Below are 27,958 nucleotides of genomic sequence, written 5' to 3'. Positions count from 1 at the left end.
ACTGAATATTTCTATGAGAAATAATGATTTCTAAATATTTCTATCAATATGCATATTCATGTATATGTTCACATGTATATGTACGTAAGCATAGGTGAGTATGGCTATGCATATGTATAATATATGTACATGTATGTTGATATGCATATGTGTTTACACTGAAGCATTTTTAACAGCCAAATTCCCATGTGTGATTTTTAGGCCCAACCTTAGACAATTGCAAAGGCCTTATCTGGCAGTTGTCATGGGGGGAATCTTCAGATTCCACGCTAGACTTGATTCACAGCCAGTGAAGTGTAGACATTGGCAGTGGTTGCAGTCAAAGACTAAGGCCCATAAAACTGGAAATATCTGCATTACTAATCCATGTGCCTCAATTTTGAGGCATTTTTATGCATGGAGGATTCAGCTAAGATACTGTACTGTTCATACGCTTCTACATAGTTTGGTTTTTCATTATCATTTCATTGTAGACATTTTTATTAGTTTTGATAGCTTTCACTTCTTTTATTCCTTGCCCTCCCACCACTAACTCACTTCAGCCTCCAAGTCTATACAACAGGAAGAGCCTTTTGTTTGAAACTTCTTTGGTTGTAAGATGATCTTCTCACAACCTACCCCTGCCAGCACTGATATTCTGACTCTCCAATGCTGTTCTATGGAGGAAAACGGAAAGCTGATGTAACTGGAAACTTTTCTTGTTTAGACTCTTTCTAATAAATTACAGTAACAGAATAAATGCTTAATTTCACTTTCAATTTGGCTATCTTAACTAACCAACTTAAAAACAGGTAGCTCTCTCCTTACAAATTAGTGCAGCCAGCAACGTGGTCAATTAAGCACAATTCCCTTCTAGAAGGAACATTAGTGAATCCTCAGGGCTCCATAAAGTGATACTACTGGGTCATGTGCAAGAGTCAGAGGGTCCCATAGGGCACATGACAGTTCAGGCCAGGGTGTCTCAGGATGTGCTAGTGGACTCTGGAGCATGCTTTAAGAGAGTGCTATTTTATTATTTACTTTTAATTTCTGAGAGGGAACAATGGTTCTTCTATTTATTTCCTTTTTTTTGGCTAAGATACCCAGTGGGTAGGTAAAATTAAACATCCAATAGAGGAATTTTGATAAAGCTGGAGAAGCAAGACCTTAGCTATTACTTATAGTTTTACCAGCTATGGAACCAAAAATTGAAGACCCTGCATGCTGAGTTGTACCCAATGACTATTATTAGTTCTACTGTAGTGGGAACTGATGGGCAGTTTATGATGCAGTGATTTACTGAGATTCATGCTTTAACAAAAGAATGTAGAGTCCTGAGAACCACTTTGTCCGGTGACCTGAAGAAACTTTTAAGACTTGGATAAGTCATCTTCATGTTTAAAGAAGTAATATTTTTAAAGAAGTAATCATGTGGTACTCATTTTTCTCTGACTTATTTTGCTTAGCAAAATGGCAAGATTTCATTCTTTTTGATGGTTGAGTAATATTCCATTGTATGTGTGTATATACATATATACATATATATGTATATATATGCGTATACATTTGTGTATGTGTGTGTACACACACACACACACGCACACACGCACACACACACACACACACACACACACACACACACACACACACACACCATCTTCTTTGCCCATTCATTAGTCTATGGACATTTGAGCTTTTTCTATAGTTTGGCTATTGTTGATAATACTGCTACAATCATCGGGGTGCATGTGCCCCTTCGAATCTATTTTTGTATCCTTTGGGTAATACTTAGTAGTGCAATTGCTGGGTTATAGGGTAGTTTTATTTTTAACTTTTTGAGAAATTTCCATATTATTTTCCAGGTTGTCTACACCAGTTTGCGTTCATATGTGGAATTTAAGAAAGAAAACAGATGAACATATGGGACTGGAAAAAAAGTGAAAGGGAAGCAAACCATAAGAGACTTTTAACTATAGAGAACAAAATGAGGGTTGTAGAGGGAGGTGGGTGGAGGATGGGCTAAATGGGTGATGGGTATTAAGGAGGGCACTTGTTATGATGAGCACTGGATGTTATTGTAAATGATGAATCACTAAATTCTACTCCTGAAACCAATATTACACTATATATTAACTAACTAGAATTTAAATAAAATTTTGAAAAAAAATAAAGTAGTCAAGTAATATTGTTGGTTTCCAAATACAAAAAAAACCTTTCTCAGAGAGTTTTGACAATGGATACATTGCACAAGGAGATGGAAGAAAGGGGTATGAAAAAACACAGACATTCAAGACTCTCTCCTTCCTCAGCTGGGTAATGTTTTGGATTTGACAGATGACTCATTCTTGCCCTTATAAAACATGTTTTAACTATAATTGAAGAGGCTATAGTGATTTCATGAACCGCCCATTGTACTTAGGATATACAATAAAGGTATGAGGATAGTAGATGATATTACTTTTTACCAGACTCAAAATTCTGGGTTCATTAATGCCACTATTGCAGGACATTAAGCTCAATTAAACACAGTTTCAAGGTCAGGGCAATTAGTCTATGATATTATCTGGATCTTAACTGGAAAATTTCTGGACAAGTAATAGTGGATACTGCCAAAACTGCAATGATTGACCATAAGAGAGAGTGATATAAAAATGGTAATCTAGTAAACACTCCTGGACCATCTAGGCAAAGGTTTTAAAGAGATCAAAGAATGTGTTTATCCAAAAACAGGCTTAGACTCAATAAGTAGACTAATGGGCTCTTCTCCTAGAACATTATGGCCAGGTAGTGGGATAACAGTGGCTCAACAGACCCACTACTTATGTTAATGGATCCTTTGATTAATACAGGTGCTATGTTTCTGTTTTTCCCAGTGATCCTTTCCAAGAATCAGAGTGCTCCACCAACTATTACCAAGATATTATGGCTTTCAAAAATAAATAAGACAATGGGTTGTTCCAGGCCTCATGTACCCACAGCGGGGGAGGCGGGGAGGGAATGAGAAGACTTCTGCTCTCATCATAATTCAGTGGAGATGTGCAGGAAACTTTCATTTCTGGGCCTTTGAGATACTGGTGCATAGAAGACAATGATCTCCACAACGTTTGACACCAAGATGAGGGGGAAACCAATAATGTTCATTGGTTTGGGGTCCAAAACCACCACTAATGGGAAACTTACTCAAAATTCCACAATGATGTGCCCACTCAGGCCACCTCAAAACTCTACCCCCGCTACTAAATGTATTGTCAGTATAGAAGTATTACCTACATGAATGTCTAGTTGATTTCACCCTAACCCTTGGTATAATTTGCCACTTTATCAAGACAGGTGGAAGACTGTGAAACTACCCAACTATTAACATCTAGTACCTTGTTTCTCAAAAACATCCACCAGGGAAAATAAAATAAATAACTGCCCTTATTGATGAGCTTAATGAAGCAAAAATTCTTCTTGTGACTGCTTCTCCATTAAATAACTCAATATACCTTAGGTATATGTCCTTGTGTGCATAGAGACTCCAGTGATTATTCATAGCTCGGTGATGTAGTACTGAGGCACTAGTTGTATACAATATTATGACTGTCATGGAAGTTAATATCCATAGTGAAGGAATTTGGTATTCTGTAATAGACAGTACAGATACCCTATCCAGAAACTTTGTACACATAGATGATCAAGATAAATTTGTCATATGTGGATTGGATTGCAACCCACCATTAATATTCTTTCACAAGGCTCCATAAATCTTCCAACTATCTGTGTCAATAAACAGTTGTGACCTAGAAATGTTCTAAACTCAGAGAGAGCACTAAGCTTCCATTCTATTAATACATCCAAGTGGGCCCAGACAAGGGCACAACTTAACAAGGACCAGACATCCTATAGACCTACATGTGGCAACATAGCTGGACCATTAAAACAAACAAGGCACAGTTACCAAGTACCTAATAGAAATTCCTGGGCATAATCTGTAAGCAGCACAATGTCTCAACCCAGAGAACAAGACTGCCCATTCTGCTTCAACGAATGAAAATGAGGCATAACTACTGGCAGAAATATTTGGCTACTTGCACTCTCATATTCCCCATGTGGGGTTTTTGATGACATTCATCTATTAGGTTACCTCAAAGGTCCCTCCTTTTCGTGGGGCCACAGCCAAGAGAATGCATTTGAAGCCCTCCAACAGGACTCGTAGGGTGCTTTTCCTCTAGGCTCCTCTGATCATTTGCTATATGACTCACAGTTCTCAGTAACATCTCTGTTTACCAATTAGAGTTGTGGTAGAAGCCTTCTGCCACAGGTCAGAAACATCTACCACATCCTGCTGAAAGGCTTGCATCCTTTGCAAGAAAATTACTGGCCCATAATTGGCCTTGGTGTCTGAGTGTAGAACTTATGATTGTGAAATAATATTACAACCAGAAATACCAATGAAAGTTATGAAAAATTTGACTTTTGTTCTCTAATTATCTGAGGGTATTTACAATTAAGGTCAAAGGAACTACAAATGTCCCATAAAATATGATCTGAAACATATACTCATGAACCAAAGGGAAAAAATCTTCTACTGAGTTTAATTAAAATAATTTAAAGTTATCTTTAATTGTACTTACTAATGTTTCTTTCCCCTTTGGATGTTCTCTGTTTCTTTACTTGCATTTGTGTTTTTGATATTGAATCTTGGTTTTCATCAAGCATAAGATTTCCATCTGGTACTTCAACCTGAGCTACATAAAGAGACACATTTAGTTGAATAAATATAGAAACAGATCTGTTGTGAAACCCCTAACTTTCAAGTTTATAACAAGTATAAAGCAGAATTTATCCTCATTTCTATAAAGTTATAAATAAATTGCCATAATGTCAGATCTGATATGAAAATAGGAGAATTTTAATATATATGTATTAAAACTATCTCATAATTTCATTAATAATCTTTGGCATCAAATGCACTTTATGTTAATCTCTGTTAGGCATTTTATGCTTAAGTTAAAATTTAATCATAGGACAAGACATCAGCAAGATGGGGACTAGTAAGGTCCAGGCCTTCATTCCCCCCCCCCCCAAAACACTGAGTTAGCAACAGTGTACAAACCAAAACACCTTTTAAAGAACTCTAAAAACCAGTTTGAAGCTGCTTTGCCCAAGTGAATTACTTACCAAGAAAAACTGCACCAAAAAGAATAAAAAGGATTATGGCATTTTGCCCACTTTAGATGCACCCTTTCCCTGGTGCAGCATGCCACAATCACAGGGAAGGCTCCCAATTTCCAGCTTCTCTCTTGGGATGAAAAGAAAAAGGTGGAACTTGTATTTAACTTTGTGGAAAATCTGGGAGCACCTGAGTTACTGGTTTCGATCTTGCCTGACTTGAAATACTGATGGAAACAGCTGCATAGATAAATACCAGGTTGGAAGCTGCTGAAAACAAAGGTGAGTACCATGGCACATTAGAGGTATAGGATGTATGTAATTCTGCACATGACAGAAGAGCAAGAGATTACAGGCAGAAAAATACTACAGGAACCAAAACCAAAAACTCCTGAGAAGAAATAGGGGAGACCCTCTTAGGGAAATTATGAGAGTTAAAAGCAGCCATGAATAAAAGAGCATACACAAGCCCAGAGAATACACATTCCCCAGAAAAGGTTTGAGAAGTCTCAGAACCTCTCTGCAAGGCTGATTTGTCAAAGTATTTTCCTGCATGAAGCCAGTTTGTAAATACTGAGAGAGATGCTGTGCTTTCAAAATCATAAATCTCAACAAAAAATGACAAGACATACCACAACAAACAAACAATAAAAACATGTCTTAATGAAATAAGGAATATGATGCCTGAATAAAATTTAAATAGCAGCATTATCAACAACAGCCAAATTACAGAAAAAGCCCAAATGTCCATCGACTGATGAATGGATAAAGATTATGTGTTATGTATATATATAGTATTCCGTCATATATATATATATATATATATATATATATATATATATATATATATTATATAATATATATACAACATATATATGGAATACACATATATTATAATGGAATTATAATGGAATATATATACATATATATGCATATATATAATGGAATATTATTCAACCATAAAAAAGAATGAAATCTTTCCATTTCAATGACATGGATGGAGGCTAGAGAATATTATGCTAAGTGAAATAAGTCAGTCAAAGAAAGACAAATACCATATGATTTCACTCATATGTAAAATTTAAGAAACAGAAAAAATACACATAGGGAATAAAAGAGAGGAAAATCAAGAAACAGAGTCTTAACCATAGAGAACAAACCAGAGGGTTATCAGAGGGGAGGTGAGTAGGGGGAAGATGTATTAAATAGATGATGGGGATTAAGAAGTATATTTGTTGTGATGAGCACCAGGTGTTATATGTAAATGTTGAATCACTAAATTCTACACATAAAACTAGTATTACATTTAATGTTAACTAACTGGAATTTAAACAAAAAACTTGGAAAAAATATCAACAAAGGTATAGAAACTGTTTTTAAAAATTCTGGAGCTGAGCAATACAATAACTGAATTGAAAAATTCACTAAAGGTGTTCAATAACAAATTTTCTCAGGAAGAAAAAGAATAGAAACCTGGAAGACAAGTCACTTGAAATTTCTGGAGTAAGGAGAAAAAAAAGGTGAAGAAACCATAAAGGATTTACCAGACACTATCAAGTTGACCAAGATACACAATATAGAAATCCCAGAGTGGAAGAGAGGGAATAAGGAGCAGAGACTTTATTTGAAGAAATTATGACCAAAAAAATCCCAAATTTGAGAAAAGAAATGGATGTACAAATTCAACCAGCTGAATGAACTCTAACTAGGAAAAACCCAAAAGACCAACACTGAAACACATTACAAACTGTTAAAAGACAAACACATGAAAAGATGCTCAACGTGATGCATTATCAGGGAAATACAAATCAAAACCACACTCAGATACAACCTCACGCCAGAGTGACTAAAATGAACAAATCAGGAGACTATAGATGCTGCCAAGGATGTGGAGAAATGGGAATCATCTTGCACTGTTGGTGGGAATGCAAACTGGTGCAGCCACTCTGGAAAACAGTATGGAGGTTCCTCAAAAAATTAAAAATAGATCTACCCTATGACCCAGCAATAGCACTGTTAGGAATTTACCCAAGGGATACAGGAGTGCTGATGCATAGGGGCACTTGTACCCCAATGTTTATAGCAGCACTTTCAACAATGGCCAAATTATGGAAAGAGCCTAAATGTCCATCAACTGATGAATGGATAAAGAAATTGTAGCTTATATACACAATGGAATACTACATGGCAATGAGAAAGAATGAAATATGTAGCAACGTGGATGGAACTGGAGAGTGTTATGCTAAGTGAAATAGGTCATACAGAGAAAGACAGATACCATATGTTTTCACTCTTATGTGGATCCTGAGAAACTTAACAGAATACCATGGGGGAGGGAAAGGAAAAAAAAGGTTAGAGAAGGAGGGAGCCAAAACATAAGAGACTCTTAAAAACTGAGAACAAACTGAGCGTTGATGGGGGATGGGGGATGGGTACTGAGGAGGGCACCTGTTGGGATGAGCACTGGGTGTTGTATGGAAACCAATTTGACATAAATTTCATATTAAAAAAAAGACAAACACAAAGAGAGAATCTTAAAAGCAGCAAAAGAAAAACAATTTGCTACATACAAGGAAGCCTCTATAACTTTACACCAGTAGATTTCTCAGCAAGAACCTTGTAGGCCAGAAGACATTGGGATAACATATTAAAAGTGCCAAAAGAAAATACTGTCAACCAAGCATACTATATTTGGCAAAACTGTCCTTCAAAAATGAAGGGAAAATTAAGACTTACCCAGATAGCAAAAGCTGAGGAAGTTCCTAGCACTAGACCTACCCAAACAGAAATGTTAAAGGGAAGTATTTCAAGTTGAAATGAGAGGACATTAAATGGCACCACAAAGCTATATAATAATATATTTTTGTGGTTAAGATAAATGTATGGACAAATGTAGACACCTATGTTATTTAAATTTTGATGCATAACTTAACTTTTAATTCTTATATAAAATTTAGAGAAAAGCATAAAAATAACTATAAACCTATGCTAATGGGCACACAATATTTAAAGATGTAATTTATGATATCAATAAATAAAGTCAGGGGAGGAACATTAAAGGAGAACAGTTGTATGACTGAAGTATGTATGTGATTAAAATAAATTGCTTTAACTTTAAGACGTTCAATGTAATCCATGGTAACCACAAATAAAACATTTGTAGAATATACATGTTATGTAATGAATGTTCATATCCTCCCAAACTCAGTGTTGCAGCCCTAACCCCAATGTGATGCTTTGGAGATAAGGCTTAGGAAAGTAATTAAGGTTAGTGATAACTCAAAGGTAAAGTCTTCATCTAACAGCATTAACATCTTAATAAGAAGAGACACCAGAGAATGTGCACATATGCATGCTTGTGCCCTCTCACTCTTTCCATGTGTGCACAAAGAAAAGATTATATGAGTACACAGAAAATGGTGAACACTCCTGAGCCAAGAGAAGAGGTGAATGAAATCTATCTTACCAGCACCTTGATCTTGGACTTCCTCCTCCAGAACTGTAAGAAATAAGTTACTTTTTTAAGTGACCCTGTCTATGGTATTTAGTTATGGCAGCCTGAACAGACTCATACAGTACACAAAAGTTAATTAGAAAGAAAGCAAAGCCTGTCATTATAAAAAAAATTAATCAAATACAAAGGGAGACAGTAAGATAGGAAAAGAGAAGCAAAAATATGCATGATACAGAAAACAGTTAACAAAATGGCAATAGTGTCTTTCCCTATCCAATTGTATACCATCTAACTGAATAGCCTAAAATAAATGCATGAATTTTTAGAAAAACACAACCTACCAAAGTAAATGGGTTAAACTTCCAAATCAAAAGATACAGAGTAGATGTATGTATAAAAACAAACTAAAACAAACCAAGACTCACATATATGGTGTCCATAAGAGGCTGTAGATCTAAGAGTGAAAGTGAAAGGATGGAAACAGATATTCCATGTAAATGGTAACCAAAAGAGAGCAGAGGTGGCTATACTATTAACAGGCAAATGAGATTTTTAGTCAAAAACTATTACAAAAGAGAGGTGCCTGGGTGGCTCAGTCGGTTGGGCATCCAACTCAGGATCAGGTCATGATCTCACAGTTCATGGGTTCAAACCCTGAGTCAGGCTCTGTGCTAACAACTCAGAGCCTGGAGCCTGCTTCAGATTCTGTGTCTCCCTCTCTCTCTGCCCCTCCGCCACTCATTCTCTGTCTGTCTCTCTCTCTCTCAAAAATAAACATTAAAAAAAAAACTATTACAAAAGACAAATTAAGACATCTGATAATAAAAAGTTAATTCTTCAAGAATAATAACAATAATAAATATCTATGCACAATACATGAAACTTCTAAATATATGAAGCGAACATTAATCAGAATGAATAAAAAATAGGAAATAAAACAAAAATTGTAGTACACTTCAATACCCCACTTTCAAATAATGGAAAGAACAATAAGGAAATCAGAGTACTTGAAAAACACTACAGACAAGTTGGACATTACAGATATATGTAGAAATCTCCAACAATAGCATAATACACATTTTTCTCAAGTGTACAGGGAACATTCTCCAGGATAGACCACATGTTGGCCACAGGCAAGTCTTAACAAAATTTGAAAGACTGAAATCATGCAAAGTAACTTTTCTGATCACAATGAAAAGAAACTAAAATTCAACAGTAGCAGAAACACTGAGAAATCCACACATATATTGAAAATTTAAAATACATTCTTAAAAAACCAAGGGGTCAAACCAGAAATCATAAGGAAAATTAGAAAATATCTTGAGATATGGAAAATGAAAACCTAACATCCAAGATGTATGCAATGTAGTGGAAGTAGTTTCAAAGGCAAATTTATAACTGTGAACACTTACATTAAAAAGTAAGAGGGGAGCCTGGGTAGTTCAGTTGGTTAAGCGTCCAACTCTTGGTGTCACCTCAGGTCATGATCTATCACAGGTGGTGAGTTTGAGCCCCACATCCAGCCCCACATCCAGCCTTGCATCCAGCCCCGCATCAGGCTCCTTACTTGTCAGTGCCTGGGATTCTCTCTCTACCTCTCTCTCTGCCTCTCCCCTGCTAGCTCTCTCTGTCTCTCAAAATAAATAAATAAACTTAAAAAAAGGAAGAAACATCCCCCCCAAAAAAACAATCTAGCTTCACACCTCGATGAACTAGCAAAAGAAGAAAAAAATCCAGAGCTATCAGAATAAAGGAAATAATAAATATTAGAGCAGAGATAATGAAATGGAGAAGAGGAAAACAATAAAGAAAATCAATGAAACCAAGAATTGGTTCGTTGAAAAAATAAAAAAAAAATTGAAACACATAGCTAGATTAGCTAGGATGAAAAGGAACAAGATTCAAATAATTATATAAAAAATGAAAGAAGGTATATTACAACTGATACCACAAGAATAAAAAGGATTATAAGAGAACATTACAAACAATTCCATGCCAAGAACTACACAACATACCATCTGAATCATGAATAAACAGAAAATCCAAAATAAGTAGTAATAAGTAGTAAACAGATTAAATCAGTAATCAAAACCTCCCAACAAATTAAAGACCAGGATCAGATAGCTCCACTGGAGAATTCTACCACGTATTTAAAGATAATTTAACACATATCCTCCTCAAACTGATCCAAATAACTGAATGAAAGACAACACTTCCAAACTCATGTTATTAGGCTAGCACTATCTTATACCAAAGTCAAACACACTACATGAAAAGAAACTTACAGGCCAGTATCCCTGATAAACATACATAAAAAATCCTTAACAATATACTAGCAAACAGAATTAAAGAGCTTGTTGAAAGGATTAAACTCAGAGCTAAGTGGGACTTTTTTCCTGAAATGCAAGGATGAATCAATATATGAAAATCAATTAATGTCATGTGCTAATATTAACAGCATTAAAACACACAAACACACGCACACACACACGACCATCTCAACTGAAGCAGAAACAGCATGTGAAAAAATTCAACATCCTCTCATTATTAAAGTAAAAGACCAAACATTTTTCCTCTGAGATAAGAAAAAAGGAAAGATGAACATTCACTATTTCTATTCAACAGTACTAGAATTCCTAACCATAGCAGGTGAGTGAGTGAGTGAGTGAGTGAGTAAATAAATAAATAAATAAATAAATAAAATTTATACAGAAAGAAGTAAAATTATTTCTGTTCACAGATAACAGGATCTTTATACATAGAAAACCCTAAAGGGTCATATAAAATGTATTAGAATTAATGAATGAATTCAGCAAAAGTTCAGGATACAAAATCACAGTACAAAAACTGTACATTTCTATACTCTATCAATGTAAAATATGAAAAGTAAACTAAAAAGAAAAATAAGTCTATCAACAATAATAAAATAAGTAGGAATAAATTTAACCAAGGAGGCAAAATATATGTACACTGAAAACTATAAAACACTACTAAAAAAATTAAAGACAACACAAATAAATGGAAGACATCTTATGTTTATGGATTAGATAAATTAATATTGTTAAAACATTCGTACTGCCTAAGGCAATCTATAGATACAGTGTAATCCCTAAAAAAATTTTATGTGCATTTTTTGTAGAGATAGAAATTTAAAAATTCATCCTAAAATTTATACAGAATCTCAAAGAAATAATAACAAACTTAGAGGTCTAACATTTCCTAATTTTAAAACTTATTACAAAGCAAAAGTAATCAAAATAGTTTGCTCGTGGCATAAAGATACATAGACAAATAGAATAGAGACAGGAAAATTGTAGCAGAGTAGGAGGACCCTAGGCTCACCTCATCCCATAAATACAACTAGGAAATTATGAAATCATCCTTAATGCCACATAAATTGGCCTAAGACTAACAGAACAAACTCCAAAACTAAAGGGGGAGAAGAAGCCACATGAAAGAAGGTAGGAAGTGCAGAGATGTGATCTAAGGGCAAAATGGTTCCTAGGGGCTGCTGCAGAAGAGAGATAGCCATGCTTACAGAGAAGGGTTAAAAGAGAGAGAGAGAAGCACACAGGGAAATGCACAAAGAGAACCTGTCCCCATAGCCATTGGGTTGGAAAACAAGAGGCTGAATTTCATGAGTTCTTGCAATCAGGGAGGTTTAAAGTCTGGAGTATTAAAGGTCAGTGGGTTTGCCTGGGATAGACCCTGGAGAGCACTGTGCTGCTCTTAGAGAGAAGGCAGGCAAAAAACCAGAAGGCATACAGCATGGATATAGAGATTTGAAGAGTGCCTGGGAGTACCCAGTAGGGAGATTATTTGCTCTTCTCAAAGCATGTCCCTGAGAGGCAGAATTCACAGAGATACCACTCTAGGAACAAAGGAGCTACCCTGTGCCATTTCCCTCCCCACCGCTCTGGATAAACACAGAACCACTTGCAGGAAGCAGTGCAATGCAGACAAAGTCTGCCTAACTTCCTTACAATAACCACCATCCCCCCACACTTCATTGTAATTGCCCACTCAGTCATGCTTACCTCAGTCCCAGCATGGTGGGCCCCTCCCCAACAAGACCAGCACAAACCCCTGCCCATTCCATTTCTCCCAACTGCAGAGTTTCACAGGGCCTCAGTTCCAGTGGAGGTAATGACAGGTCTCATTTCACAAACAGACAAGAGCATGCCTGGTTAAAACTCACCACTTTCAGGCCAGGTGCCAAACACTGCCCACAGCAGGCAAGGAGAACCTCTGCAGATAACTTCCCTGAAGGATAGAGCAGCCAAAACACAACACCAGAGAACACACAACATACACTGTAGGCACTCCCTGAAGTGTGAGGCCCTGGGCACTACATGACCTCTTCTTCATAAGGCCAGTATTTTCAGGAGCAGAAGATATAACTGGCTTTTCCAACACAGAGAACAGGCATAAATTTAGATAAAAAATTAGAGAAAATGAGAAGACATGGGAATTTATACTAAATGAAAGAACAAGATAAGGCCACATCCAGAGATCTAAGTAAAACAGATATAATAACATGCTTAATGCAGATTTTAGAGCAATTATCATAAAGGGGACACTTGGTTGGCTCAGGCAGTAAAGTATGTGAATCTGATCTCAAGATCATGAGTTTGAATCCCATGTGGAGGGTAGAGATCACTTTAAAAATAAAAAATAGGAGGAGGAGGGGTCAACATGGCAGAGAAGTAGGAGGATCCAAAGTTCCCTCCTCTCTCAAAGCAGAGTTGAGGCCAAAGGACTATGAACTCCAAGAGTCTGGGTGGCAAAGTGATAGAGATGCTTCTAGGGACCCACCAGGGCAATCTGACGGGCCATAGGTTCATGATTGCAAACTGGGAGGGATAAAATGAACAAAGGGGAGGGATCCCCTTCTGTGGAGAGACAAAGGGAAGAGAAAGAGAGGCTGGGGAAATGTAGGATGGTATCTGGACAAGAGAAAAACATGGACTGGGACAGAGAAAGATCCAATCTCTAACTGCAAGGCTCTCTTTGGACTGGGGCTGGCTGTCCTGTTCGCGCACGTGGGGAGAAGGGGAGCCAGCCCCAGGCTCTGTAACTAGTTCAGAGATTCAGTCTGCAGTGGGAGAAAGCAATCCCCTCCCTGGAGTGTTCTGGGAAGAAGGCATATATCCACTCAAAGGAGCAGCACTTCCCCCAAAACATGGGCAGATGGAGTAAGAACCTTAAAGACATCAGGGTTTAAGTCAGAGCCGAGCACCAGGGAGGTGCAGGAGATGGTGGAAAGGGACAATTGCATGCAGGCCACTGTGAGCCAGCAGAATAGCTCTTCCCTGGAACTAGGACAAATGGAGCAGGAATCTTTAAGACATCGGGGATTAAATCCCAGCCAAGTTCCAGGGAGGCATGGGAGTCATGGAGTGGGACAAACCACCTCGTTTGTGACTGTTGCACAGTGAAGATGGCTTGTACAGAGTGGTTTGGGACACCTGGTCCACGGAGAAGAGACTGGAGCATCACCATTTTTCTCCCCATCACCAACAAGGCTGGGCTTCAGGAAATGGATAGGGGGCCCACAGGAGAGGCAGGACCTGCCTACACCAAATCACTCTGCCCCATGCCTGATGACTGCTTATCTACAAGAGCGAGATTGACACTGACAAACCAGATATCCCCTAGTCCAGACCAGCGCTGTTGCACTGCCTTATTTAATCCTCAGACAATTCTTATTATATATATGTATTCAACCTTCCATTTCTTGTTCTTATCTCTTCTTTCCTCTAGACTGGTTACACTGGTTGTTTGTTTAAGCAGGCATATGTAATCTATTCTCTTGATACATGTTCTACACCTCCTTCCTTATTTTCCTTTCTCTCTCTCTGGATTAAGCCCTATAGTTTCTCTGTCTGGTTAATTTTATTTTCTTTTCTTTTCCCCAGTCCCTGTCATTTCTCTCTTTGTATAGGATAAGGCCTCTTCCAGCAGCACTTCCTCCACCCTGTTGTTTACTTGTAGCTGGTGTTTCTGGGGTTTTTTCGTTTTGTTTTTTTGTTTATTTGTGCATTTGCTTGTTTTTGTTTTCTGTTTGTTTTTTGTTGTTTGTTTTCCTTTCCAGGGCTTTCAAAGAAAAAATCAAAGCATACCTGGGGGAGGGTCCAAAACATGGTAGGGAGATAAAGTAATCAAAGTCACAACAATAGAGAGCAAGTAACACTCTCCAAAAACCACCTCCTGAAGGGCTAGGCCCTGGACAGTGTATGACCTCTCTTTAATATACTAGTGCTCATAGGTGCAGGGCACATAACAAGATTTTAAAACAAATAAGGGACAGAAAACTAGCCAAAATGATGACACAGAAGAATTCTCCTCAAAAGAAATTCCAGAAAGAAATGAGAGATAAAGAATTGATCAAAACACATGTAAACAATATAACTGAAGGAGAATTTAGAATAATAGTCATAAGATTAATCGTTGGGCTTGAAAACAGTATAGAAGACAGCAGAGAATCTATTGCTGCAGAGATCAAGGAACTAAATAATAGACATGATGAATTAAAAAATGCTGTAAATGAGGTGTAAAATAAACTAGAGACAGTGACAGTAAGGATTGGGGAGGCAGAGGGGAAATTAAGTGAATGGAAAAAGATGAAGGTAAGAAAAAGAGAGAGAAAAAACACTGAACCTCGAGGGGCGAATTAGAGAGCTAAGTGACTCAATGAAACGGAACAATATCCATATCATAGGAGTTCCTGAAGAAGAAGAGAAAAGGGCTGAAGGTGTACTTGCACAAATCACATCTGAAACAGACATTGAAATCCAGGAGGCACAGAGAACTCCCTTCAGACATAATTTAAATTGATACTCTGCACTACATATCATAGTGAAACTGGCAAAATACAAGGGTAAAGAGAGAATTCTGAAAGCAGCTAGGGATAAACAGGACTTAACCTACAAGGGTAGACACATAAGGGTAGCAGCAGACCCATATACTGAAACTTGGCAGCCCAGAAAGGAGTGACAAAAATTTTCAATGTGCTGAATAAGAAAAACATGCAGCCAAGAATCCTTTATCCAGCAAGCCTGTCATTCAGAATAAAAGGAGAGATAAAGGCTTTCCCCAAAACAACAACAACAAAAAAAAACAATAAAAAAAACTGAATGAATTCATTACCACTAAACCAGTCCTACAAGAGATCCTAAGGGGGACTCTGTGAGTGGAATGTTGCAAGGACCACGAAGTAGCAGAGACATCACTATAAGCATGAAACCTACAGATAACACAATGATGCTAAACACATATCTTTCAATAATAACACTGAATGAAAATGGACTAAATCCTCCATCAAAAGACATAAGGTATCAGAATGGATAACAAACAAGACCTATTTGCTGTCTACAAGCGACTCATTTCAGTCCTGAGGACACCTTCAGATTGAAAGTGAGGGGATGGAGAACTATCTATCATGCTACTGGAAGTCAAAAGAAAGCTTGGACTAGCCATACTTATATCAAACAAACTAGACTTTAAATTAAAGGCTGTAACAAGAGATGAGGAAGGGCATTATATAATAATTACAGGGTCTACCCATCAGGAAGAGCTAACAATTATAAATGTCTATGTGCTGAATATTGGAGCCCCCAAATATATAAAACAATTAATCACAAACATAAGCAACCTTATTGATAAGAATGTGGTAATTGCAGGGAACATTAATACTCCACTTACTACAATGTACAGATCATCTACACAGAAAATCAATACAGAAACAATGGCCATGAATGATACATTGGACCAGATGGACTTGACAGATATACTAGAACTTTTCATCCAAAAGCAGCAGAATATACATTCTTCTCAAGTGCACACAGAACATTCTCCAAGACAGATCACATACTGGTTCACAAAATAGTCCTCAATAAATACAAAAGAATTGAGATCACACCATGCACACTTTCAGATCTCAATGCTAAGAAACTTAAAATCAACCACAGGAAAAAGTTTGGAAAACCTCTAAATGCATGGAGGTTAAAGAACATCTTAGTAAATAACGAGCTGGTCAACTAGGCAATTAAAGAGAAAAGTCAAAAATATATGAAAACAAATGAAAATGAAACACAACAATCCAACCTTTTGGGATGCAGCAAAGCAGTCCTAAGAGGAAAATACACTTCAATCCAGGCCTGTCTCAAGAAACAAGAAAATCCCAAATACAAAATCTAACAGCACACCTAAAGGAATTAGAAGTAGAATAACAAAGAAACCCCAAACCCAGCAGAAGAAGAGAAATAATGATCAGAGGAGAAATAAACAATATCGAATCCAAGAAAAAGAAAAGATCAATGAAACTAAGAGTTGTTTTTTTGAAAAATTAAACAAAATTGATAAACTCCTACCCCAACTTCTCAAAAAGAGAGAGGACCCAAACAGATAAAATCATGAAAATGGATTTATCACAATCAATCCCTCAGAAATACAAGGAATTACCAGAGAATACTATGAAAAATTATATGCCAACAAACAGGACAATCTGGAAGAAATGGACAAATTCTTAGACACCCACACACTACCAAAACTCAAACAGGAAGAAATAGAAAATTTGAACACACCCATAATCAGTGAAGAAATTGAATCTGTTATCAAAAATTTCCCTACAAACAAGAGTCGTGGACTAGATGGCATCCCTGGGAAATTCTACCAGACATTTAAAGCAGAGTTAATACCTATCCTTCTCAAGCTATTCCAAAAATAGAAACGGAAGAAAAGTTTCTGGACTCATTCTATGAAGCCAGCATACCTTGATTCCCAAACCAGAGACACCACAAAAAAAGGAGAATTATAGGCCAATATCTCTGATGAACATGGATGCAAAAATTCTCTACAGGATACTAGCAAATCGAATTCGACAGTATATTAAAAGAATTATTCACCATGATCAAATGGGATTCATTACTGGGCTGTAGGGCTGGTTCAATATTTGCAATTCAATCAATTCATACATCAAATTAATAGAAGAAAGGACAAAAACTATATGATCTGTCAATAGATGCAGCAAAGCATTTGACAAAATACAGCATCCTTTCTTAATAAAAACCCTCAAGAAAGTTGGGATAGAAGGAACATACCTTAACATCATAAAAGCCATATATGAAAAGCCCACAGCTAATATCATCCTCAATGGGAAAAACTGAGAACTTTCCCCCTGAGATCAGGAACACAACAGGGATGTTCACTCTCACCACTGTTGTTTAACATAGTGTTGGAAGTCCTAACTTCAGCAATAAGACAACAAAATGAAATCAAAGGCAGCAAAATTGGAAAATAAGAAGTAAACTTTTCACTTTTCACAGATGACATGATAGTCTACATGGAAAATCAAAAAGACTCCACCAAAAGACTCCTAGAACTGATACATGAATTCAGCAAAGTCACAGGGTACAAAATCAATGTACAGAAATAGGTTGCATTTCTACACACCAGTAATGAAGCATTAGAAAGAGAAATAAAGAAACTGATCCATTTACAATTGCACCAGGAACCATAAAATACCTGGGAATAAACCTAACCAAAGAAGTAAAGGCTCTGTATGCTGAAAAACTATAGAAAACTTATGAAGGAAACTGAAGAAAACACAAATAAATGAAAAAAACATTCCATGCTCATGGATTGGAAGAATAAGTATTGTTAAAATGTCAATACTACCCAAAGCAATCTACACATTCCATGCAATCTCAATCAAAATTGCACTGGCATTCTTCTTAAAGGTAGAACAAACAATCCTAAAATTTGTATGGAACCACAAAATACCCCAAATAGCCAAAGTAATATTGAAGAAAACCAAAGCGGGAGGGATCACGATCCCAGACTTCATCATCTACTACAAAGCTGTAATAATCAAGACAGTATGGTGTTGACACAAAAGTATACACATAGATCAATGGAATAGAATAGAGAACCCAGAATAGGACCCACAAATGTATGGCCAATCTTTGTCAGTCTTTGACAAAGCAGGAAATAGCATTCAATGGAAAAAAAGACAGTCTCTTAAGCAAATTGTGCTGGGAGAACTGGACAGCAACATGTAGAAGAATGAACCTAGACCACTTTCTTACACCATACACAAAAATAAATTCACAATGGATGAAAGACCTAAATGTAAGACAGGAAACCATCAAAACCCAAGAGGAGAAAGCAGGCAAAAACATCTTTGACCTCAGCCACAGCAATTTCTTGGTTGACACATCTCCAAAGGCAAGGCAATTAAAAGCAAAAATGAACTATTGGGACCTCATCAAGATAAAAAGCTTCTGAGAGGAGAAGCCAAGATGGCGAATAGCATGAAGGGTTTTTTTGTGTCTCGCATCCATGAAATACAGCCAGATCACTGCTAAACCATTCTGCACACCTAGAAAACTGATTCGAGGATTAACGCAACATATATGCACAATCTGAACCACAGAACTCAGCAGGTACATGGTACAGAGAGGTGAACTGGGGGAGAGAAAAGCCACGGAGGGCAGGGAGCTGTTTTTGTGTGAGGAGAGAGAAGGGAGATGGGGTGGGGGAGAATACAGGAAATGCTCCTCCCTCCTCCAAAAACAGCTAGAGAGAAAGTGGAAAAGTGGTAACAGCCACAGGGACTGAACTAAAAAGGGAGAAAGGAGAAATAAGAGGGTTTCAATTCTACTAAGACTCTATAAACAGGGTGGGGGCACACAGAATCTGAAATCTGCAGCTTGATATCTGGCAGTGCTCTGGTGAGAAGGGCAAATCCCCAGGAGCAGAGTGAAATCTGGGGGTCTTCAAGCCACATGAGGAGAGGCAGTTCCCCTGCTGGGAGGACATCTGGTAGAGTCTATGTGGCTTCCTCAAAGGCAAAGGCCCAAGTGGACCCAGGAGAACAACCACATTCACTGATGCTGAACAAGGTCTTTGGGGGTGAAGCCTTGTGCCAGATATGTGTTGTGATTTACCATAATGCCTGAAACACTGCTGCTACATGATCCTGTGAACTTTTTCTGGTGTGGGCTGGCACCCAGCCACAGTCTCTAGGCATCAGCAGCAGTATGGTCTGGCAAACATTCCTGGGTTTGGCCAGCACCTGGCCATTGCTCCTTGAGACCCTCCCACAGAGGGGCAAAAGGAATCAAAGTCACAGTCCCTCAGATATAAGGTTTTGGGGAAAACAGCCACATCTGAGATAAAACTCAGCAGGAGTTGCTGCCGGGTTTGGTCACAGACAGTGTCAAAGAGGGGAGTAGAAGCCAAAGACAAAGGACAGGTGCACAGTTGCAGATTGGGGAAAACAGAGTTCCAATACTAGAGACTGGGTAGCTGAGTGATTCCATTTTCAACCCTCCCGCACATGTGTATACACACCTATAAGCGCCACAATTCATACCAGTAAGCTAAGCAGTGCCATCTAGTGCAGAATGGAACCATTATATTAAGCCCAGCCCAACTGGGCCAACCTCAGTCTTCAGGAACACGTCTCTGCAAATGCTTAGTTTATGGACTATAAAGCACTTCATAGTTTGACTTCTAGGGGAAAACAAAGTAATTTCAAACGTATTTCAGTCTGTTCACTGGTCCATTTATTCAATTTGTTTTCTTTTTTCTCTTTTTTATTTCTTTTTTCTTGAATACAGAAAGAGAAAAAAATATTTTTATTTTCAATTTTTGTTAAAAATATTTTTCATTTTTTCTACTATAATTTTACTTTTTGTAAATTTATTCAAATTCTATTTAACTTCCATCATTTCATTTTATTCTATTTCAGTTTATTCATTTCTTCAAATTTTCAAATGATTTCTTTTTCTTTTCTTTCCCCTTTTTTCTATAATCAAGCCCCTTTCAACACCCAGACAAAAACACACCTAGAATCTAGCATCATCTTTTTGATTTTTGTGTGTGTGTGTGTGGTTTTTAATTTTTTAATTTAAAATTTTTTTAATTTTAATTTTTTTAATTTTTTACCTCCTTAATTCCTTTTCTCCCTTCAAAATGATGAAACAAAGGAATTCACCCCAAAAGAAAGAGCAGGAAGAAACAACAGCCAGGGAATTACCCAACACAGATACAAACAAGATGTCTGAAACAGAATTTAGAATCACGACAATAAGAATACTAGCTGGAGTTGAAAATAGATTAGAATCCCTTTCGGCAGAGATAAAAGAAGTAAAAGCTAGTAAGGATGAAATAAAAATGCCATAACTGAGCTGCAATCTCGAAAGGATGCCACAGTGGCAAGGATGGATGAGGCAGAGTGATACAGAGGAAAAACTTATGGAGAACAATGAAGCAGAAAAAAGAGGGAGGCTAAGGCAAAAGAGCACGATTTAAGAATTAGAGAAATCAGTGACTCATTAAAAAGGAACAACATCAGAATCATAGGGGTCCCAGTAGATAAAGAGAGAGAGAAAAGGATAGAAGGGTTGTGTGGACAAATCATAGTGGAAAACATTTCTAACCTGGGGAAAGACATAGACATCAAATTCCAGGAAGCACAGAGGACTCCTGTTAGGTTCGACAAAATCCAACTATCAACAAGGCATATCATAGTCAAATTCACAAAATACTCAGGCAAGGAAAGAATCATGAAAGCAGCAAGGGGAAAAAGTCATTAAACTACAAGGGAAGATACATCCAGTTTGCATCAGATTTATGCACAGAAACTTGGCAGGCCAGAAAAGAGTGGCAGGATATATTCAATGCGTTGAATCAGAAAACCATGCAGCCAAGAATTCCATATCCAGCAAAGCTGTCATTCAAAATAGAGGGAGAGATTAAATTTTCCCAGACAAACAAAAATTAAAGGAGTTTGTGACCACTAAACCAGCCCTGCAAGAAATTTTAATGGGGACTCTCTGAGGGGAGAAAACATGAAAACAAACAAACAAACAAACAAACAAACAAACACCAAAAGCAACAAAGACTAGAAAGGACTAGAGAATACCACCAGAAGCTCCAACTCTACAAGCATCATAATGGCAATAAATTCATATCTTTAATTTCTCACTCTAAATGTCAATGGACTAAACGCTCCAATAAAAATACATAGGGTAACAGAATGGATAAGAAAACAAGATCCATCTATATGCTGTTTACAAGAGACCCACTTTAGACCTAAAGACACCTTCAGATTGTAAGTAATGGGGTAGAGAACCATCTATCATGCTAATGTTCAACAAAAGAAAGCCAGAGTATCCATACTTATCTCAGATAATTTAGACTTTAAAATAAAGACCGTAGGGGCGCCTGGGTGGCGCAGTCGGTTAAGCGTCCGACTTCAGCCAGGTCACGATCTCGCGGTCCGTGAGTTCGAGCCCCGCGTCGGGCTCTGGGCTGATGGCTCGGAGCCTGGAGCCTGTTTCCGATTCTGTGTCTCCCTCTCTCTCTGCCCCTCCCCCGTTCATGCTCTGTCTCTCTCTGTCCCAAAAATAAATAAAAAAAAAAACGTTGAAAAAAAAAAAATTTAAAATAAAGACTGTATCAAGAGATGAAGAAGGACATTATATCATAATTACAGGGTCTATCCATCAAGAAGACCTAACAATTATAAACATTTATGCTCTAAATGTGGAATAACCAAATATATCAATCAATTAATCACAAACAAAAAGAAACTAATTGATATTAATACTATAATAGTAGGGAACTTCAACACCCCATGTAAAACAATGGACAGATCATCTAATCAGAAAATCAACAAGGAGACAATGGCTTTCAATGACACATTGGACCAGATGGACCTAACAGATATATTCAGAACATTTCATCCTAAAGCAGCAGAATATACATTCTTCTCCAGTGCACATGGAATGTTCTCCAGAATAACCCACATACTGGGACACAAATCAACCCTCAACAAGTACAAAAAGATCAAGATCATACCATGCCTATTTTCAGACCACAACCCAACGAAAGTCAAAATCAACCAGAAGAAAAAATTTGGAAAGTTAACAAATTCTTGGAGACTAAAGAACATCCTACTAAAGAATGAATGGGCTAACCAAGAAGTTAAAGATGAAATTAAAAAGTACGTGGAAGCCAATGAAAATGATAACACCACAACCCAAAACCTCTGGGATGCAGCAAAGTTGTAGTAAGAAGAAAGTATATAACAATCTAGGACTTCCTAAAGAAGGAAGGTCTCAGATACACAACCTAACCTTACACATTAAAGAGCTGGAAAAATAACAGCAAATAAAACCCAAAACCAGAAGAAGACAGTAAATAACAAAGATTAGAGCAGAAATTAATGCTATTGAAACCAAAACAACAATAACAACAACAACAACAAAAAACACAGTAGAACAGATCAATGAAACCAGGAGCTGGTTCTTTGAAAGAATTAACAAAATTGATAAACCACTAGCCAGTTTGATCAAAAAGAAAAAGGAAAGGACCCAAATAAATAAAATCAAGAATGAAAGAGGAGAAATCACAACCAACACAGCAGAAATAAAAACAATAATAAGAGAATAGTATCAGCAATTATATGCCAATAAAATGGGCAATCTGGAAGAAATGGACAAATTCCCAGAAACATATACAGTACCAAAACTGAAACAGGAAGAAATAGAAAATTTGAACAGACCCATAACCAGTAAAGAAATCGAATTAGAAATTAAAAATTTCCCAAAAAACAAGAGTCCAGGGCCAGATGGCTTTCCAGGGGAATTCTACCAAACATTTAAGGAAGACTTAACACCTATTCTCTTAAAGCTGTTCCAAAAAATAGATATGGAAGGAAAACTTCCAAACTCTTTCTATGAAGCCAGCATTACCTTGATTCCAAAACCAGACAGAGACCCCCCTAAAAAGGAGAACTATAGGCCAATTTCCCTGATGAACATGAATGCAAAAATCCTCAACAAGATATTAGCCAACTGGATCCAACAATACATTAAAAAAAATTATTCACCACGACCAAGTGGGATTTATAACTGGGATGCAGGGCTGGTTCAATATCCACAAAACAATTAACGAGATTCATCACATCAATAAAAGAAAGGACAAGAACCATATGATTCTCTCAATAGATGCAGAGAAAGCATTTCACAAAATACAGCATCCTTTCTTGATAAAAACCCTCAAGAAAGTAGGGAGAGAAGGATCATACCTCGAGATCATAAAAGCCATATATGAACAACCCCATGCTAATATCATCCTCAATGGGGAAAACATGAGAGCTTTCCCCCTAAGGTCAGGAACAAGACAGGGATGTCCACTCTCACCACTGTTATTCAATATAGTATTGGAAGTCTTAGCCTCTGCAGTCAGACAACACAAAGAAATAAATGACATCCAAATTGGCCAGGAGGAGGTCAAACTTTCACTCTTCACAGATGACATAATACTCTATATGGAAAACCCAAAACATTCCACAAAAAAACTGATAGAATTGATTCATGAATTCAACAAAGTTGCAGGATATAAAATAAACTCACAGAAATTGGTTGCATTCCTATACACCAACAATGAAGTGACAGAATGGGAAATCAAGGAATCGATTCCATTCACAGTGGCACAGAAAACCATAAAATACCTAGGAATAAATGTAACCAAAAAACTATAGAAAGCTTATGAAAGAAATTGAAGAAGACACAAAGAAATGGAAAAAGATTCCATGCTCCTGGATAGGAAGAACAAATATTGTTAAAATGCCGATACTAACCAAAGCGACCTACATATTCGATGCAATCCCTATCAAAGTAACACCAGCATTCTTCACAGAGCTAGAACAAACAATCCTAAAATTTGTATGGAACCAGAAAAGACCCTGAATAGCCAAAGCATCTTGATAAAGAAAACCAAAGCAGGAGGCATCACAATCCCAGACTTCAAGATATACTACAAAGCTGTAATCATCAAGACAGTATGGTACTGCCACAAGAGCAGAAACTCAGATCAGTGGAACAGAATAGAGAACCCAGAAATGGACCCACAGACATATGGCCAACTAATCTTTGATAAAGCAGGAAAGAATATCGAATGGATTAAAGACAGCCTCTTCAGCAAGTGGTGATGGGAAAACTGGATAGCGTCATGCAGAAGAATGAACCTGGACCACTTTCTTACACCATACACAAAAATAAACTCAAAATGGATGAAAGACCTCAATGTAAGACAGGAAGCCATCAAAATCCTTGAGGAGAAAGCCGGCAAAAACCTCTTTGATCTTGGCCACAGCAACTTCTTACTCAACACATCTCTGGAGGCAAGGGAAACAAAAGCAAAAATGAACTACTGGGACATCATAAAAATAAAAAGCTTCTGTATAACGAAGGAAACAATCAACAAAACTAAAAGGCAACTGACATAATGGGGGAAGATATTTGCAAATGACATATCACATAAAGGGTTAGTATCCAAAATCTATAAAGAACTTCTCAAACTCAATACCCAAAAAACAAATAATCCAGTGAAGAAACGGGCAAAAGACATGAATAGACACTTCTCCAAAGAAGACATCCAGATGCCAACTGACACATGAAAAAATGCTCCACATCAGGAAAATCAGGGAAATGCAAATCAAAACCACAATGAGATACCACCTTATACCTGTCAAATGGTTGTGTGTGTGTGTGTGTGTGTGTGTGTGTGTGTGTGTGTGTATATATATATATATATATATATATATATATATATACAGGAATATATATATATATATATAGGAATCTATATATACACACACACACACACACACACACACACACACAATGGAGCATTACTTGGCAACCAAAAGAATGAAATCTTGCCATTTGCAACTACATGGATGGAACTGGAGGGTATTATGCTAAGTGAAATTAGTAAGTCAGAGAAAGACAAAAATCATATGACTTCATTCATATGAGGACTTTAAGAGACAAAACAGATGAACATAAGGGAAAGGAAACAAAAATAATACAAAAACAGGGATGGGGACAAAACAGAAGAGACTCATAAATATGGAGAACAAACTGAGGGTTACGGGAGGGGTTGTGGGAGGGGGGATGGGTTAAATGGGTAAGGGACATTAAGGAATCTACTCCTGAAATCAGTGTTGCACTATATGCTAACTAATTTGGATGTAAATTCAAAAATTAAAAGGAAAGGGAAAAAAAGATAAAATTTTCTGCATCTCAAAGGAAAGAATCAACAATACTAAAAGGCAACTGATGGAATGGGAAAAGATATTAGCAAAGGACATATTGTATGAAGGCTTAGTATCCAAAATCTATAGAGAACTTACCAAACTCAACACCCGAAAAACAAAAATCCAGTGAAGAATTGGGCAGAAGACAGGAATAGACACTTTTCCAAAGAAGACATCCAGATGGCCAACCAACAGATGATACATTGCTCAACATCACTCATCATCAGGGAAATAAAAATCAAATCCACATGGAGATACTACCTAACACCGGTCAGAATGGCCAAAATTAACAACTCAGGAAACTACAGGTGCTGGTGAGGATGTGGAGAAATGAAACCCTTTTGTACTATTGGTGGGAATGCAAACTGGTGCAGCTGCTCTGGAAAACTGTGGAGTTTCCTCAAAAAATTAAAAATAGAACTACCCTATGACTCAGAAATAACACTGCTAGGAATTTATCCAAAGGATACAGGAGTTCTGATTCATAGGGGCACATGTACTCCAATGTTTATAGCAGCACTTTCAACAATAGCCAAATTATGGAAAGAGCCTAAATGTCCGTCAATTTATGAATGGATAAAGAAGATGTGGTTTATATATACAATGGAATACTACTTGGCAATTAGAAAGAATGAAATCATGCCATTTGAAGCAATATGGATGGAACTGGAAGGTATTATGCTGAGTGAAATAAGTCAGTCAGAAAAGGACAGATATCGGGGCGCCTGGGTGGCTCAGTCGGTTGGGCGTCTCACGGTCCATGAGTTCAAGCCCCGCGTCGGGCTCTGTGCTGACAGCTCAGAGCCTGGAGCCTGTTTCAGATTCTATGTCTCCCTCTCTCTCTGCCCCTCCCCTGTTCATACTCTGTCTCTCTCTGTCTCAAAAATAAATAAACGTTAAAAAATTAAAAAAAAAAAAAGGACAGATATCATATGTTTTCAGTCATATGTGGATCTTGAGAAACTTAACAGAAGACCATGGGGGGAAGGAAGGGGAACAAAATAGTTACAAACAGAGAGTGAGGGAGGCAAATCATAAGAGTCTCTTAAATACAGAGAAAAAACTGAGGGTGGATAGGAGGGTGGGGGAGAGGGGAAAATGAGTGATGGGCATTGAGGAGGGCACTTGCTGGGATGAGCACTGGGTGTTGTATATAAGTGATGAACCATGGGAATCTACCCCAAAAACCAAGAGCACACTTTACACACTGTATGTTAGCCAATTTGACAATAATTTACATTTAAAAAAATAAAAATAAGAAATTAATAAAATCTAAAACAATGATCTTAATGATATTCACTGATGCTTGAGAAGAGACTGGAAGACATCAGTGAGTCCCTTATCACAGAGATGAAAGACTTAAAAAAAAAGAATCAATCAGAGATGAAGAATGCAATAAATGAGATTGGGAACATGCTTGTTGCAATGAACAGCAGGCTGGGAGAAGCAGAGGAATGAATTAATGACCTGGAAAACAAAGCAACGATAAGCAATGAAGCTGAACAAAAGAGAGAAAGAAGAATTGTGTAATACAAGAATAGACTTAGAGAACCCAATGATCCCATCAAACATAATAACATTTATATTATAAGAGTCCCAGAAGAAAATGGAGAGAAAAGGGGTAAGTATATTTATTTGAAGAAATAATAGTTGAAAACTTCCCTAATCTGAGGAAGGAAGCACAGGAGGCACAGATCCAGGAGGCAGAGAGAACTCCAATCAAATCAACAAAAGCAGGGCAACACCAAGACATACTGTAATTAAATTTGCAAAATATAGTGATAAAGAAAAAAATCTTAAAAGCATCAAGACAAAAGAAGTCATTAACTTACAAGAAAAAAAAACTCATAAGGCTAGCAGGAGATTTTTCAACAGAAATTGGCAAGCCAGAAGGGAGTGGCATGATATATTCAATGTGATGAATGGAAAAAATCTGCAGGCAAGAATACTCTATCCAGCAAGGGTATCATTCAGAATACATAGATAAAGAATTCCCCAGACAAACAAAAAGTAAAGGAGTTCATGACCACTAAACAAGCCCTCCAAGAAATATTAAAGGGGATTCTTTGAGTAGAAAGGAGAGACCAAAGTGATAGTATAAACATAGGAAACACAAAAGCAAGTAAAATGAATATTTCTATAAACAATCTGAAAGAACTCACCAAAAAAGGATATAAAATATTTCCAAAATGTACAGAGCAGAGGAGAAAAGAAGGGGTTTAAACATAAATGACCACCAAATTAATATAGACTGC

General features: G+C 37.2%; 1 protein-coding gene across 2 annotated transcripts in view; it reads right to left on the bottom strand.

Annotated features, from left to right (window-relative positions):
- Nucleotides 1-27,958, bottom strand: part of LOC132694958 (uncharacterized) — a 232,996-nt gene that overhangs the window by 175,118 nt on the left and 29,920 nt on the right. For both annotated transcript variants that reach the window (XM_060659011.3, XM_060659013.3), the window contains exon 3: nt 4,596-4,709. In XM_060659011.3, coding sequence (XP_060514994.2) covers nt 4,596-4,680 — 85 coding nt within the window. In that variant the 5' untranslated portion in view covers nt 4,681-4,709. The remainder of the gene's footprint in view (nt 1-4,595; nt 4,710-27,958) is intronic.

The sequence above is a fragment of the Panthera onca genome, chromosome B4, assembly GCF_046562875.1.
Source record: "Panthera onca isolate mPanOnc1 chromosome B4, mPanOnc1 haplotype 2, whole genome shotgun sequence".
NCBI classification, from domain to species: Eukaryota; Metazoa; Chordata; class Mammalia; order Carnivora; family Felidae; genus Panthera; species Panthera onca.
Note: the sequence above shows the minus strand (reverse complement) of the source record. Positions and strands in the feature narration are given on the sequence as shown.